The 16758-nt window shown below is 31.1% G+C and overlaps 1 protein-coding gene across 1 annotated transcript in view; it reads left to right on the top strand.

Moving 5' to 3' along the window:
• The window catches only part of LOC141292066 (E3 ubiquitin-protein ligase NEDD4-like), a 55344-nt gene that overhangs the window by 25105 nt on the left and 13481 nt on the right, over positions 1-16758 (top strand). The window contains exon 3 of the mRNA XM_073824031.1: positions 12952-13033. Within this exon, the coding sequence (XP_073680132.1) occupies positions 12952-13033 (82 nt within the window). The remainder of the gene's footprint in view (positions 1-12951; positions 13034-16758) is intronic.

Below are 16758 nucleotides of genomic sequence, written 5' to 3' on the forward strand. Positions count from 1 at the left end.
TTGCAATTGCGACTTTTTCCTCCGATTTGCAAGTTTATGTCTTGCAATTGCGACTTTTTCCTCCGATTTGCAAGTTTATGTCTTGCAATTGTGACTTTTTCCTCCGATTTGCAAGTTTATGTCTTGCAATTGCGACTTTTTCCTCCGATTTGCAAGTTTATGTCTTGCAATTGTGACTTTTTCCTCCGATTTGCAAGTTTATGTCTTGCAATTGTGACTTTTTCCTCCGATTTGCAAGTTTATGTCTTGCAATTGCGACTTTTTCCTCCGATTTGCAAGTTTATGTCTTGCAATTGTGACTTTTTCCTCCGATTTGCAAGTTTATGTCTTGCAATTGCGACTTTTTCCTCCGATTTGCAAGTTTGTCTTGCAATTGTGACTTTTTCCTCCGATTTGCAAGTTTATGTCTTGCAATTGTGACTTTTTCCTCCGATTTGCAAGTTTATGTCTTGCAATTGCGACTTTTTCCTCCGATTTGCAAGTTTATGTCTTGCAATTGCGACTTTTTCCTCCGATTTGCAAGTTTATGTCTTGCAATTGCGACTTTTTCCTCCGATTTGCAAGTTTATGTCTTGCAATTGTGACTTTTTCCTCCGATTTGCAAGTTTATGTCTTGCAATTGTGACTTTTTCCTCCGATTTGCAAGTTTATGTCTTGCAATTGCGACTTTTTCCTCCGATTTGCAAGTTTATGTCTTGCAATTGCGACTTTTTCCTCCGATTTGCAAGTTTATGTCTTGCAATTGTGACTTTTTCCTCCGATTTGCAAGTTTATGTCTTGCAATTGCGACTTTTTCCTCCGATTTGCAAGTTTATGTCTTGCAATTGTGACTTTTTCCTCCGATTTGCAAGTTTATGTCTTGCAATTGCGACTTTTTCCTCCGATTTGCAAGTTTATGTCTTGCAATTGCGACCTTTTCCTCCGATTTGCAAGTTTATGTCTTGCAATTGTGACTTTTTCCTCCGATTTGCAAGTTTATGTCTTGCAATTGTGACTTTTTCCTCCGATTTGCAAGTTTATGTCTTGCAATTGCGACTTTTTCCTCCGATTTGCAAGTTTATGTCTTGCAATTGCGACTTTTTCCTCCGATTTGCAAGTTTATGTCTTGCAATTGCGACTTTTTCCTCCGATTTGCAAGTTTATGTCTTGCAATTGCGACTTTTTCCTCCGATTTGCAAGTTTATGTCTTGCAATTGCGACTTTTTCCTCCGATTTGCAAGTTTATGTCTTGCAATTGCGACTTTTTCCTCCGATTTGCAAGTTTATGTCTTGCAATTGCGACTTTTTCCTCCGATTTGCAAGTTTATGTCTTGCAATTGCGACTTTTTCCTCCGATTTGCAAGTTTATGTCTTGCAATTGCGACTTTTTCCTCCGATTTGCAAGTTTATGTCTTGCAATTGTGACTTTTTCCTCCGATTTGCAAGTTTATGTCTTGCAATTGTGACTTTTTCCTCCGATTTGCAAGTTTATGTCTTGCAATTGCGACTTTTTCCTCCGATTTGCAAGTTTATGTCTTGCAATTGTGACTTTTTCCTCCGATTTGCAAGTTTATGTCTTGCAATTGCGACTTTTTCCTCCGATTTGCAAGTTTATGTCTTGCAATTGTGACTTTTTCCTCCGATTTGCGGGATAAAAACTCACAATTCTGACTTTTTTCCTTAGAATTGTGAGTTTATATGTCACAGTTGTGATTTTATTTATTTTCTCAGATTTGCGGGATAACTCACAATTCTGAATTTTTTCTCAGAATTGCGAGTTTATATGTTTTGACTTTTCTCTTAGATTTGTGAGATAAAAACTCAAAATGGCTAGTTTATATCTCTCATTTGTGACTTTTTTTCTTCTCAGGATTGCAAGAAAACTCACAATTGTGACTTTTTTTCTTAGAATTGCGAGTTTATATCTCAAAATTCAGAGCAAAAAAGTCAAAATTGTTAGAGATGCATTCCCACTTGCGAGAAAAAAAAAGTCAGAGTTGCGAGATATAAACTCGCAATTGGGAGTTATAAAGTAAGAATTGAGAGACATAAACACGCAATTCTGAGAAATAAAGTCAGATTTGTGCAATATTATTACATCTAAAAAAAAAACTGCTTTCTATTTTTAAATTATTTTAATAGTAAGATTTATTTAAAAAAGAAATATTTTATAATGTCTTAACTGTCACTTCTGATCAATTTAATGTGCCCTTGCTGAATAAAAGCATCATTTTTTTTCCTCCTAACCAAAAAATTGTTACTAAACCCCACTCTCACGTCAGAAAAAAGAAGAACTTGTATCAAAGTTGTGATGCATGTTTAGTGTCTCAGAGGATGCAAAAGTGAGGCCTCTAAAAAAAATTATTCTTGGCTAGCTGTCAAAATTGGTACTAGAACAAATTGGTGGTAACTTGATATTACCACAATCTCTTAAAAGTGAGTCAGTTCATTCACTGGCTATCTTGGCAGCTCCACCAGGCAACTATTTTCCAGCTATTTTCTTATTATGTGTGTATAGTAACCGTTGTGCTATGGAAACTCTTGCGAGTGCACTTTTGCTGCTGCTGCTGGTTAGGATTTTGTAACAGTTAAATGTGAACACACAATCAAAAAGGTGACTGCTTCATTTTACAGATTTATCAGGTGCTCTGTCTCCTCATATTAGCCTAATGCATTAAAAATAAACATTAAATAGCACATTTGCTGCAAAGGCGAGTTTTGGATTCAAACATAGGAAGAAATTGACGTGTAGAATGGCTTGTTATATTTTAACAAGCCAAGAATTTTATTTTATTTCATTTTGTTTATTTTTAATATAATTTTTTTAAGAAATTGATTGATTTTCTTGCACTTATCTGAACAAAAAAGATTTTGTGGTAGCAAATATAAATAGTCTGTTTTTTGCTTGCGATTATTTAATTTAATTTAATTTTATTTAGATTCCAAAAAACGATGAATTGATTGATTATCTTGCACCAATTTGAACAAAATCGATTTTGTGGTAGTAAGTAAAAACATAAAGTCTGTTTTTGAACTCGGATTATTATTAATAGTTTTTATTTATTTAATTTAATTTTTTTATTTTATTTTATTTTATTTTATTTTACTTTATTTTATGTTTTTGGATGATGAATTGATCAATTTTCTTGCACTAATCTGAACAAAATAGATTTTGTGGTAGCAAATAAACATACAGTCTGTTTGTTGGCATGGCACTCTTTTCTTTTCTTCAGTTTATTTATTAATTTAATTTAATTTAATTTATTATTTTATTTTACTTTATTTATTTATTTTTGCTTGGGATTATTTTATTTTATTTATTTAATTTTTTTATTTAGATTTAAAATAGATTTTGTGGTAGCAAATAAACATACAGGCTTGGTATTATTTAATTTTTTATTTAATTTAATTTAATTTTATTTTTTAGATTCCAAAAGATTTAATTGATTTTCTTGCACCAATTTAAACAAAATAGATTTTGTTTAAATAGATTTTGTTTAAACATACTGTCTCCTCACAGCTCCTTTTGACCTTGGATTATTATTAATAATTATTTTATTTTATTTTATTTTTGTCAAAAATGCTGCATTGATTTTTCTTGCACTAATCTAAACAAAATAGATTTTGTTCTAGCAAATAATCATACAGTTGATGGCTTGGCATTCTTTTCTTTTCTTTAGTTTAGTGTATTTTATTTATTTAGCGCTTTGGGTCCAAGAAAGCCCAGTATAAATAAAATGCAAAATGCAAAGACTGCAAAAGACGATGAATTGACCGATTTTCTTGTATTTGTCTCACACATTTCACTCTCTCAGTTTTCTTTCTTCCCATCTCTCTTGCTCCTGTGGTGGAGACGTCACAGCTCCTTCTGTTCTGACTGTGCTGAACTACTGTAGGCTCCATCAGACCTGTCTGCTCCAATCACGCAGTGCTGAAATGTGTGTGTGTGTGTGTGTGTGTGTGTGTGTGTGTGTGTGTGTGTGTGAGAGAGTGTGAGCGAGAGAGCATTCACCTGTCAGCATGAGTGTTAGTGTATCCCAACATCCTATTGGCCATAGATACACATTCGAATAGCATTATGGGTATCTCCTCTATGGGCAGATTGCTTGACGCTGTGAGTCTGTTTCTGAGTCTGGCGTGTTTGCTTCATGAGGACCATGCTACATCTGTGCTAATTAAAGCAAAAGACATGCAGCTGAGCAAATGGATGCCACAAGGCACCATCACAGATGTCTGAACGGAGGAAGTGAGGAGGATTTTATAGGACAAAATCTGTAGACTCCACACAGAATGTCTCCCCCATTTTCTACCTCTTTTGACCTAGACGACCCACCCATGTAATGAATAGCAAAAAAAAAAAAAAAAAACCCTCATAAAACAATTTATCTTTTATTTTGTAGTTTAAGGGAATATATTTGTTCCTCTTGTTTAAAAGCCTTACATTTGTTAACATCCGCAAGTAAATTCTGGACGTTCTTGGCTATGCTGAAGTTAGTCTCTCAAAGAGACACCCATCTGTAAATGATAGCAAAAGCTCACCTCTTATTAAAGTAAAAATTATACGAAGGGAAGGTGCTTGATATCCGGTCTCTTTCAGATTTGAGCCTGATATAAAGCATATTGCTTTAATTTGTTTTGGGAGAAGGTTCTGTAGAAAGGTGCGTTTTTTTAGGGAGATTTCTGATTAATGCTTGTTTAACTATAGAAACACACCAGTGATTTTTTTTTTTTTTATTGTTTTTATTTTATAATTTTTTTGTTGTTGTTGTTTAGATTCCAAAAGATGATGAATTGATACATTTTCTTGCACTAATCTGAACAAAATAGATTTTGTGGTAGCAAATAAACATACAGTCTGTTTTTGGCTTGGCACTCTTTTCTTTTATTTAGTTTATTTTCTTTGTTTATTTATGTTATTTTATTTTATTTTATTTATTTTTTTTAATTATTAGTTTTTTTTTAGATTCCAAAAGATGATCAATTTTCTATTTCTTGCATATTTTATTTTATTTTATTTTATTTTATTTTATTTTATTTTATTTTATTTTATTTTATTTTATTTTATTTTATTTTATTTATTTTATTTTATTTTATTTTATTTTATTTTATTTTATTGTTTTAGAATCCAAAATATGATGAATAGATTTTGTGGTAGAAAATAAACACAAGGTCTGTTTTTGGTTTCTGATTATTTTATTTTATTTATTTGTTTTATTACAAAATATGATGAATTAATTTATTTTATTACACTAATTCGAACAAAATTTTGTGGTAGCAAATAAACATACAGTCTGTTTTTGGCTTGGGATTATTGTATTTAATTTTTTTTATTTAATTTTAATTTCTTTTCTTTAGTTTCTTTTCTTTCTTTCTTTCTTTGTTATTTTTTATTTTATTTTAATTATTAGTTTTGTTTAGATTTCAAAAAATTATCAATTGATCAATTTTCTTGCACTAATATGAATAAAATTGATTTTGTGGTAGCAAATAAACATACAGTCTGTTTCTTGGTTTGTGATTATTTTATTTATTTAAAAAAAAATTTCATGTCTTTTATTTTAAGTAATTTGTTTTATTACGAAATATGGTGAATTAATTTTCTTGCATTAATTCGAACAAAATTTTGTGGTAGCAAATAAACATACAGTCTGTTTTTGGCTTGGGATTATTTTCTTTAATTTTATTTAGATTCTAAAAAATGGTGCATTGATTTTTCTTGCATTTATCTAAACAAAATAGATTTTGTGGTAGAAAATAAACACACAGTCTGTTTTTGGTTTGTGATTTTATTTTATTTATTTATTTTATTTTTTTATTTAATGTTTTTTATTTATTTTAAGCAATTTATTTTATTACAAAATATGATGAATTAATTTATTTTCTTGCACTAATTCAAACAAAATTTTGTGGGAACAAATAGACACACAGTCTGTTTTTGGTTTAGGATTATTTTATTTAAGTTTTTTATTTAATTTGATTTAGTTTCTAAAAATGGTACATGATTTTTCTTGCATTTATCTAAACAAAATAGATTTTGTGGTAGAAAATAAACACAGTCTGTTTTTGGTTTGATTATTTTATTTAATTTATTTATTTTATTTTTTTATTTCATGTTTTTTTATTTATTTTAAGCAATTTATTACAAAATATGAGTTAATTTATTTTCTTGCACTAATTCAAACAAACTTTTTTGTGGTAACAAATAGACACACAGTCTGTTTTTGGCTTAGGATTATTTTATTTAAGTTTTTTTTATTTAATTTTATTTAGTTTCTAAAAATGGTACATGATTTTTCTTGCATTTATCTAAACAAAATAGATTTTGTGGTAGAAAATAAACACACAGTCTGTTTTTGGTTTGTGATTTTATTTTATTTATTTATTTTATTTTTTTATTTAATGTTTTTTATTTATTTTAAGCAATTTATTTTATTACAAAATATGATGAATTAATTTATTTTCTTGCACTAATTCAAACAAAATTTTGTGGGAACAAATAGACACACAGTCTGTTTTTGGTTTAGGATTATTTTATTTAAGTTTTTTATTTAATTTGATTTAGTTTTTAAAAATGGTACATGATTTTTCTTGCATTTATCTAAACAAAATAGATTGTGTGGTAGAAAATAAACAGTCTGTTTTTGGTTTGATTATTTTATTTTATTTATTTATTTTATTTTTTTATTTCATATTTTTTATTTATTTTAAGCAATTTATTACAAAATATTATGAGTTAATTTATTTTCTTGCACTAATTCAAACTAACTTTTTTTGTGGTAACAAATAGACACAGTCTGTTTTTGGCTTAGTATTATTTTATTTAAGTTTTTTTATTTAATTTTATTTAGTTTCTAAAAATGGTACATGATTTTTCTTGCATTTATCTAAACAAAATAGATTGTGTGGTAGAAAATAAACAGTCTGTTTTTGATTTGTGTTTATTTTATTTTATTTTTTTATATATTTTATTTAATGTTTTTTTTTATTTATTTTAAGTAATTTGTTTTATTACAAAAGATGATGAATTAATTGATTTTCTTGCACTAATTCAAACTAAATTTTGTGGAAGCAATTAAACATACAGTCTGTTAATGGCTTGGGATTATTTTATACATTTTTTTTTTTTTAATTTAGATTCTTAAAAATGCTGCATTGATTTTTGCTTGCATTAATCTAAACAAAATATTTTTTTGCTAGCAAATAAACATATGGTTTATTTTTGGCTGGGGAATTTATTTTCTTTTATTTCATTCTATTTATTTATTTTTTATTATCATTTTAACTAATTATTAGGTTTTTTTAGATTCCAAAAGATGATGAATTGATTTATTTTTCTTGCTCTAATTTGAACAAAATATATTTTGCGGTAGCAAATAAACATAAAGTCTGTTTTTGACTTTATTTTATTTTATTTATTTTGTTTTATTAAAAAAAAATCATGCATTGATTTTCCTTGCACTAATCTGAACAAAATAGATTTTGTGCTAAGAAATAAACATACAGTCCACATTTGACTTGAATTCTTTTATCTATATATTTGTTTCAGGTATTTTAGTTTTTTTCATCTTCATTATTATCCAAGTGCTAGCGAGCTGTTTTACGTAGAACTGAAGGGTTTTTAAACCTGTGTTGTCATTTGACAGCAGATTGCTATCAGACCCAAAAGTCCTTGAAAATGTCAATGAAGCTGCAGTTTTTTGCACTCAGAGTCGATAATCCTGTTCACCTTTAGGTTGCTTGATTTGAATCAGCTGAGATCAGTGAGTTGAGAGTTTATCTCCATCCCAGAATCCCCCTTTTGACTTCTGCTTTTTGCACACAATCAAGTACAAATCCAAGTCCCTCGTGACAAAGTCGCCCGTCTCTATGGTAACGGTGCACACTGTTAGTGTCCCTGTGACACCTGAGCGGCTCCGTGGCCTTTAACGCGGTAAAATGGGACAGTGATTCGGGCATCTGGGGTTTCTCTAGTGCTGGCCAAGAGAATCAAAGATCCAAGAAATTCCAAAGCAGACTGTTGTTTTTTTCAACTCTTGCCTCTGTCTTCAGGCTATTCTCAGAATGATATAGCCGTTTTTGTCAGTTGTTTCATCTGCTTTTATATTCATACACTTTACTTTTACATCTGCACACATAAACGCGTCACTCATCACGTTTTTTGATCTTCTCCTGGAAATTACATTTCCTTTTATAGCCGGAGAACATCCATCTGTTCAAAACGCGTAATATGTTTACAAAGGCGAGAACGACCAGTCTCAAAAGCGGTATATTGTTTTATCCTAATCAAGAAAGCCGAATCCCTGTATAAACATTCAATTAGAGGCGACGGGAAATCCAGACGCTGCAATTAAAAGCCAGAGAAGACCGTTTTCAGCTGCACGACAGTCTAAAGAAAAGGAAATGAAGCAAAACAACTGTTCCAGAAGCCAGTGAATGAAAAATGCTGAGCTTGACTTTCAGGCTAAACCCTAATCTGCATATTTCTAGTCATTAGAAAAAGTACATACTGTGCCGGTGATGGTAAATTACGTGCTTTTAAGATATTGCGACAATATTGGGTTGCTGTAATATCCTGAGATTGTTTCCAAATTACATTGAGATTGAAAATTGGGATCTTTTTCCCTTGCATGTACAAAAACATATAGATCTTGTTATCTGTATGTGTGAGACGATGCTATAGTCGATGTAGGGGAAAGGTGTTGGTTATTTTTATATACCAGCATGAAAACACCCTTACGGAGAGAGTAAACCACCTTGGTTTCAGTCATCTCAGCAGTCACATGGCGCACTTTCTGTTTTTATTTTTCCTTTTCAGGTTTTTAGTTTTCTGTAAATTTAGTAAAATTCCGTTGAGTTCTTAAAAAACGACCATGATGACATTTCTCCTTGAACTTTGTGTTTGTTGTTGTGAAAGTCTACACATCTTCTTGTCAGTGTAATCTCTTTAAAGGGATAGTTGAGGGGAAAGCTTTGGTGCTTCGAAAAGCTTCATTTTCCCATCACTACTAAAAAGTGCGGAAAAAAATGTGCGTGTCGTTTCTTCTTTTTCTCCCAAAGACGAACCCCAGCTGGCCGGCTATTGGTCCCTTTATCTGTGTCAGACTTAACTTTGTTTGTAGTCGTCTTCTAAATGCCGCGAGTGGGGCTTGAGGAAGTGACGTTGTCTGCAGTTTAGGCTAGAAGGGATACAGCTCTGGCTACTGGGCATGCGCACATCAATCTAACGTTATAACATTTAGTTTCGTCTCGTTTTCGTCAACGTCAACATTTTAGCATAGTTTTTATTTTGTAAACCACATTTAGTCTCATTTTAATTCATCAACGATATTGCATTATACATTTAATTATAGTCATCATCACATGACCAGCATTTTTGTTTAGTCTCGTCTCGTTTTCGTCATGTGATAAAGGTTTGTTGACGACGATATTTAGTCATAATTTTCTTTGACGAAAGCAACATAACAGGTGCTGAAAATTCATCAGCCAATGGCAGTCATGTTTTTTGAGATACACAAATGTCCTTGTAGACACTTGTGGCACTTCGAACCAAGGCTGTGCACACCAATTTTCTCATTTTTTTTTTCGACCTCAGATCGATAAGTTTTCTGAGTTTAGCGAAGATATCTCATTCTGTTCAGGAGTTATAGGCATTTTACTAAAAGTGGCCCTGATCCTTTCAAACGTTTTGGCGTCCCTTTGCGACAGTGAGTCGAAAGTAGGGCTGTGCAATATGGACAAAATAATCATATTGCGATTTTTTTTGAAGGAATATTGCGATTGCGATTTTATTTGCAATTTATTTTTTTTATTTTTTTTATTTATTTTATTTTTTTTTGCTTTTTCAAACAAGCTACATACATACATTCTAAATGTATTCAGTGCACAAGAAGTGCATAACAAAACATTTCACCATGAAATAACATAGTATTAAGTTTAATAAACAAAACTTTAGTAAAATTGTCTTTAAAACAGACAACATAAAATAAATAAGCCATTTTACTTTTTTCCCCGGTACTTTAGCCTACTTTGTGCAGTAACGAATACATTCATTTCAGTGGAAAAATAAGTCCAAAACTCTCTATTTTAACATTTTGAGGGTTCTAAAATCTTTTTTTTTTTTTGAAATTCTTATGTGTTTTACTTTTTCTGATAATGAAAAAGCATAAACATTTATTTATTTTTAATCAAATGAAAAATAAACCCTTTTAATTTTTGTCAAACAAACAGAAATTTACTGTTAAAACCAATGTGTGGAAGAAAAATTATATTCAGTTTAAAACGTTTAAATAATAATGAAGTGGTTAATCTTGTTGTAATATTTATTATTTTATCATATATATTGTTTTATGTAAATTATTTAAATAGGAATATATAAACACCTACATCATACTGTACAAAAGTAATACAGGACTAATATTGTTCTGTTTCATGTTAAACCGTACTTTTATTTTGACAGGTTGCAGTGAAGTTTCTGTGTGTATATGATGCTAGTTTTCTCAAATGAAACGGTAAAAGTGAAACTCACAGCAGCGATTTGGAGATTGAGTGTATCTGTTCATGTGAGATGCAAATGCCAAAAATTAGTGGGAGCATCACGTGTGCTTCAGTCTGCATGTAGTAAAGAAATAAAACGCGTCTCCACCATGCCATTCATACATACAGAAGCAAACGGAACATGCAGGATTCATATTAAAATGGTCTTTTTGCATTTCAGTTTTCACAGACACTAGTCCATATCGCGATTTGAATTAAGTGACAGACCAACTTTTGATTTATTAATCCAAAAATCGACGAATTACGTGGCATTCCACGCTATAGTAAATTAGGTTTTTATGAATGGAGTCCGCGATCCAGTCCGTGTTTTCTTGGAGGAGCCATTGTAATCACGCGACCATGAAGAGACAGAAATTACATGCCTTAGTGTAAATAAGATAAATAACATAAAGCAATTTAGTATGTTTAATAAAAGAACTATGTATAGACCTGTTCTATAGGAAAGATAACCTTAAATGACTTCTATTGTTATGTGGCACTATATCGAAAATAAAACGAATTTGACGTTCAAGGGGGGCGGGGGTGCCGTTGGGGGGATAGATAAAATCGCAGCCTTGTGCGGTTTAGAAATCGCATGTGCTTAAATCGCGATTTTTTTTGCGATTGCGATTAATTGCACAGCCCTAGACGAAAGTTCAACTTTTTTTGATAATTATTGATATTCACTCTACAGATAATCTTTTTGCACTTGTTTGGTTCCGATTGGGGTGAAAAACCTAGGTCTAGTTCGCAAAAGTGCGTTTTGTTCGTTGTGAGCCAAGGAGTCCAATGACATAAGACAGTTTATTAATTACAGTTTAGGAGTTATGAGTGATTTCACACTTTTGATCGCTGTAGCCCCCCCGTCAGGCCGATTAGGGTGAGCTTTGGTCACATTGTAGGCAGTGTGAGTACTACCATCCCTCCAAGTTTCAAGCCTCTACGACTTACGGTTTGGTCTGCACAATCAGTTTTACGTGGAGATTGCTGATCCGTGACCATTCTAACAATTACATTAGGGTTTCAGTGCTATGCGCTTGAACCCCTAATAATAATAGTTATTGTTCATTAATCTTAATCAAGGTAAACTGTACAGTTAATTAGGATTTTGATTTTAGGTCATATCATCCAACCCTATACAGAAAAGAAGACATTGTTGAATAAAGTATGAGTAAAGTATTCCTATAGCTTCATAACGTTACGGTTGAACCACTGATGTCACATGGGCTATTTTAACAACGTCCTACCACTTTTCTGGGCCTTGAACGTGTCAGTTGCGTTACTGTCTATGCAGGGTCAGAAAGCTCTCCGATTTCCTTAGAAATATTTTAATTTGTGTTCTGAAAATGAATGAAAGTCTTACAGGTTTGGAACAACATGAGAGTAAGTAATTAATGACAGAATTTTCGTTTTTGGGTGAACTATCCCTTTAAATAAACAGCCGGACAAAATTCATTTTCTGATATTTCAAGTCTGAATGTGTGTGTTTTCCTATACTGTACAATAAAAGTACAGCCATATGTTTTTCTCATAATAATGTTGTCTATACAGTCCTGTGTGTATTTTAAATTCATACTATGTAATGAAGCACACTTCAAGTATAGAACTTCCTTTGTTTGAGGTTTATTGCATATTATGTAATCTACTACTGTCAATCATATACACACATCTCAGAATCTTATACAACTTTTCCACATGTGATAGGAACTGGACGTGCATCTGACCTATTGTTCGAATCAGCCACTCATTGTGTGTTTAATTGTTCCTGTTTGCTAAACTAATGAGTCCTGCTGTGCTAATCCTTAATTTCTTAATGGCTTCCTTTCTTTGTCTCCCTCCCGTTTCCTGACTACTTTTCCAACTTTACCTCACTCAGACCTATTGCTCTTGGTGTTAGCCGAATTGGATTGGGAAATGCAGATGCTATATTTAAAAACCGGCAAAATCACTGCTAATAATTGAGTTATTTTACTTATGGGTTTGCATATGTAATCTGGTTATCTTCCTATTAATGTTTGTATTGAAAATACAACATTTCATACTTATAGCAGCACTTTGCTATCTAGATTAGGTACAGAAATGGACAAAATTATTTTATTGCGGTTATGTTAAAATAAATGTAAAAAATTTTATCAATCAGATATAGCACACAGTGTTACATAAATTAGTGATTAGCATTGTAGCTTATCTCTTAATTATTTTTCCATTGCCAAGACGTGGTTTATTATTTATCAATTACTTATTACTTCTTATTTATTTGCCTGACCATTCAAAGGTAAATTTTATAGTACAAGATGAGAAATAAGTGATCTATCAGTATTGTAAAAATATGAATCCACTGCGTAATAAATGCATTTAATCTTTTCTAGTTTTAGATTGTATAACTTTATTGTTGCAAGATGATCTAATATGTATTTTTGTCTCTTTATTTCCTATTAGTGACCCATACGTCAAACTCTCCCTGTATGTCGCTGACGAAAACCGCGAGCTTGCCTTAGTACAAACGAAAACCATCAAAAAGGTGAGTTTTATCCATAGTCTTTGTGACATTGAGGTTTTAGAGAGATTTTAGGATGACTGAATGAGCTAAAAGCACACAAAGTAATGAAATGATGTGCTAAATAGGTGATGGTTGAAGATACTAAAGCCACTACCACTAGGAGGAGTATTTCCATAGACCTGTGGCAGCACTGCATGGGCTTTCGTGGTTATGACGAGCCTTGGATAATATGACACAATTATATGGTTTTAATATAAGCTTTATTTTCTTTATTTAAAACATAGTTATCTTATATTGTTCTTTCGATTGCTAAATTATGACAAGTGCTTGTGGAGGAAATGTGTGCATGTATAGTGACGGTAATGGATTACTAAATGACTATACTTCCCTATTTATCTGTTTGTCCTTGGTATGTACACGCAAGGAAATAAACAACGATGCCCAGAGAAGTCACTTGCGATAACGTCACCAGAAATTAGCAATTTAAATGAGGATTGGTGTGACATTCACAGACTGTCTTAAAGCAAAGTGCATGTTTGTTTTGATGCAAATATATCATAGGCCTGACTGACAGAAAATGCTTAAAATATGTCTTTAAGGGAAGAAAAAAATGTTTTGATGATACACTACCAGTCAAAAGTTTTTGAACAGTTAGATTCTTATTGTTTTTTTAAAGATTTTCTTTTTGCTCACCAAACCTGCATGTATTTGATTATTTGAAAATACAGTAAAAGCAATCCAATTGTGAAATATGTTTACAATTTTAAATAACTGCTTTCTATTTTAATATATTTAAAAATGCAATTTATTCTTGTGATCAAAGCTACATTTTCAGTATTACTACTCCAGTCTTCAGTGTCACATGATGCTTCAGAAATCATTCTAATATGCTGATTTGCTGTTCAAGAAACATTTATTATTATTATTATTATTATTTTGTATCATAATTGAAAATAGTTCAGTACATTTTTATTAGGATTCTCTGATAAATAGAAAGATCCAAAGATCGACATTTATCTGAAATAAAAAGCTTTTGTAACATTATACACTATACCTTTTTTGGGGGTAAAAGAAATTTATAGAAATTAATTTAATTTTATTTAGCAGTGATGCTTTAAATTCATCAAAAGTGATGATAAAGTCATTTAAAATGTTACAAAATATTTCTGTTTCAGATAAATGTTGTTCTTCTGAACTTTCTATTCATCAAAGAGAAAAAAATCTACTAAGCTGTTTTCAATAATAATAATAATAATAATAATACATGTTTATAGGAATTTATTTCAGGAATAAATTACATTTTAAAATGTATTCAAATAGAAAACAGTTATTTTAAATTTTAAATAGTAAAAATATTTCTAAATTATTCTGTTTTTGCTGTACTGGATCAAATAAATGCAGGCTTGGTGAGCAGAAGAGACAACTTTATAAAAAAAAATTTAAAATTTTAGAATCTCTAGAAAATTGATTTAACATTTAAAAATTGTGTATATATATATATATATATATATATATATATATATATATATATATATATATATATATATATATGTATATGTATATGTGTGTGTGTGTGTATGTATAACATAAGTCAAACTACTTTTAGCCATTACTACTTTTTTTGCAATGCTCCTTCTGTAATACTTTTATATTTTATATTCAAATCAGCATAAATTAAAGTATCATGATGTGTAAATAGTTTACAGTTTTATATATGGGTAACACTTAAGTTATAATGACGAAAAATACCTTTAAACCGTTTATTAATTTTAATACTTAATGTTATTTTTAACATTTACTAATGCATTATTAAAAATAAAAAGTTGTATATGTGAATATTATTTAATGGACATGAGTCATGAACTAAAAGTGAACTTTTGCATTATTATTATTAACATTTGCAAACATTAACAAAAACTGTAACAAATCTATTACTCATTGATAGTTAATACATTGGTTAATGTAAAATAATAGGAGCTTATCGTAAAGTATTACAAATATAGAAGTGAGAATTACAAATATGAGTACATAAAATGATAAAAGAAGTTTTTTTAAATTGTAATATATTAATGGTCAGAATTAAAAACAAAAAAAAAGTCTATTCTTTGCATGCTTCTTTTAGATCACTGACTGAACCTTAAGAGTTTGCTCTACCTCGGGCAGGCGATAAATTGATTTAGCAAGTCAGTCAGCATTTGGGTCCATTCAGTTCCATTAAGTCACTAATCAGTAAAGTCCTTAGTCTGGAATCTCCTGTGCTGGGACTGCAGACTCTTCAGGTTATTAATAGCTGACAATGCACCGCTGTGTGGAACATAAGCCTCCTCGTTCCTCAGGTCTCAGTGTTGACGGATGCTTTAGACGTCCTGCTTTGATAGACTGGTCTGGGAATTCAATGGCCTGTGCCACATAACAGCGGAGCATCTCGACACATTGTACAGAAGCATGTGTTTTGACCAGACTTCATTTAAAACTGTAAATATACTAATTATGAGCTATGTCTACCTATACTCTATATATATATATATATATATATACAGTGTTTCCCCTAGGTTTCCAGTGTTGGGGGGGGGGGGGGGGGGGCTTAGGGGGTTGGGTGCCGGTAGCCAACGTTACTTTTTTTCCCCGGTACTTTACCCTACTTTGTGAAATAACGAAAACATTATTATAGACTTATTCAGTGGAAAAATAAGTCCAAAACTCTCTATTTTAACATTTTGAACAATAGGGCTCTACCAACTTTTGCTTTTTTTTTTTTTTTAATTCTTGTGTGTATTATTTTTTCTCATAATCAAATTAAAAGTATAAACATTTATTTATTTTTAATCAAATGAAAAATAAACCCTTTTAATTTTTGGCAAACAAACAGAGGTTTACTGTTAAAATCAATAAATAATAATAATTTAACATTTAAATAATAATTGTAGTATTTTTTTCTACAATTAAGTGGTTAATCTTGTTATATTTATTTTTATCATATATATTGTTTCATGTCAATTATTTAAATAGGAATATATAAACAACTACATTATACTGTACAAAAGTAATACAAGACTAATGTTCTGTTACATGTTACTTTTATTTTGACAGGTTGCCTTGAAGTTTCTGTGTGTGTACAGCATGTTATGATGCTAGTTTTCTCAAATGAAACGGTAAAAGTGACACTCACAGCAGCTTTGGATATTGAGCTTATCTGTTCATGCGAGATGCAAATGCCCAAAATTAGCGGGAGTGTCACGTGTGCTTCAGTATATGCGTGTAGTAAAAGCGCGTCTCCACCATTCATACATACAGAGGCAAACGGAGCATGCAGGATTCATATTGAAACATTCTTTTTGCATTTCAGTTTTCACAGACACTAGTCCATATCGCGATTTGAATGAAGTAACAGACCAACTTTTGATTTATTAATCCAAAAATCGACGAATTTACGTGGCATTTCGCGCTATAGTAGATTCGGTTTTTATGAATGGAGTCCGCGATCCCGTCTGTGTTTTCGCAGATGAGACATTGTAAACACGCGATCATGTAAAGACAGAAATGACATGCCTTCGTGTAAATAAGATAAATAACACAAGGCAATTTAGTTTGTTTAATAAAAGAACAATGTATAGCCCTGTTCTATAGGAAAGATAACCTTAATGACTTCTATTGTGATCTGACGCTATATCAAAAATAAAATGAACTTGACATTCAAGGGGGGCGGGGGGTGCCGTTGGGGGGCGGGGCGCCCCCCTAAGATAATG

This window comes from Garra rufa, chromosome 19 (assembly GCF_049309525.1).
Source record: "Garra rufa chromosome 19, GarRuf1.0, whole genome shotgun sequence".
NCBI lineage: Eukaryota > Metazoa > Chordata > Actinopteri > Cypriniformes > Cyprinidae > Garra > Garra rufa.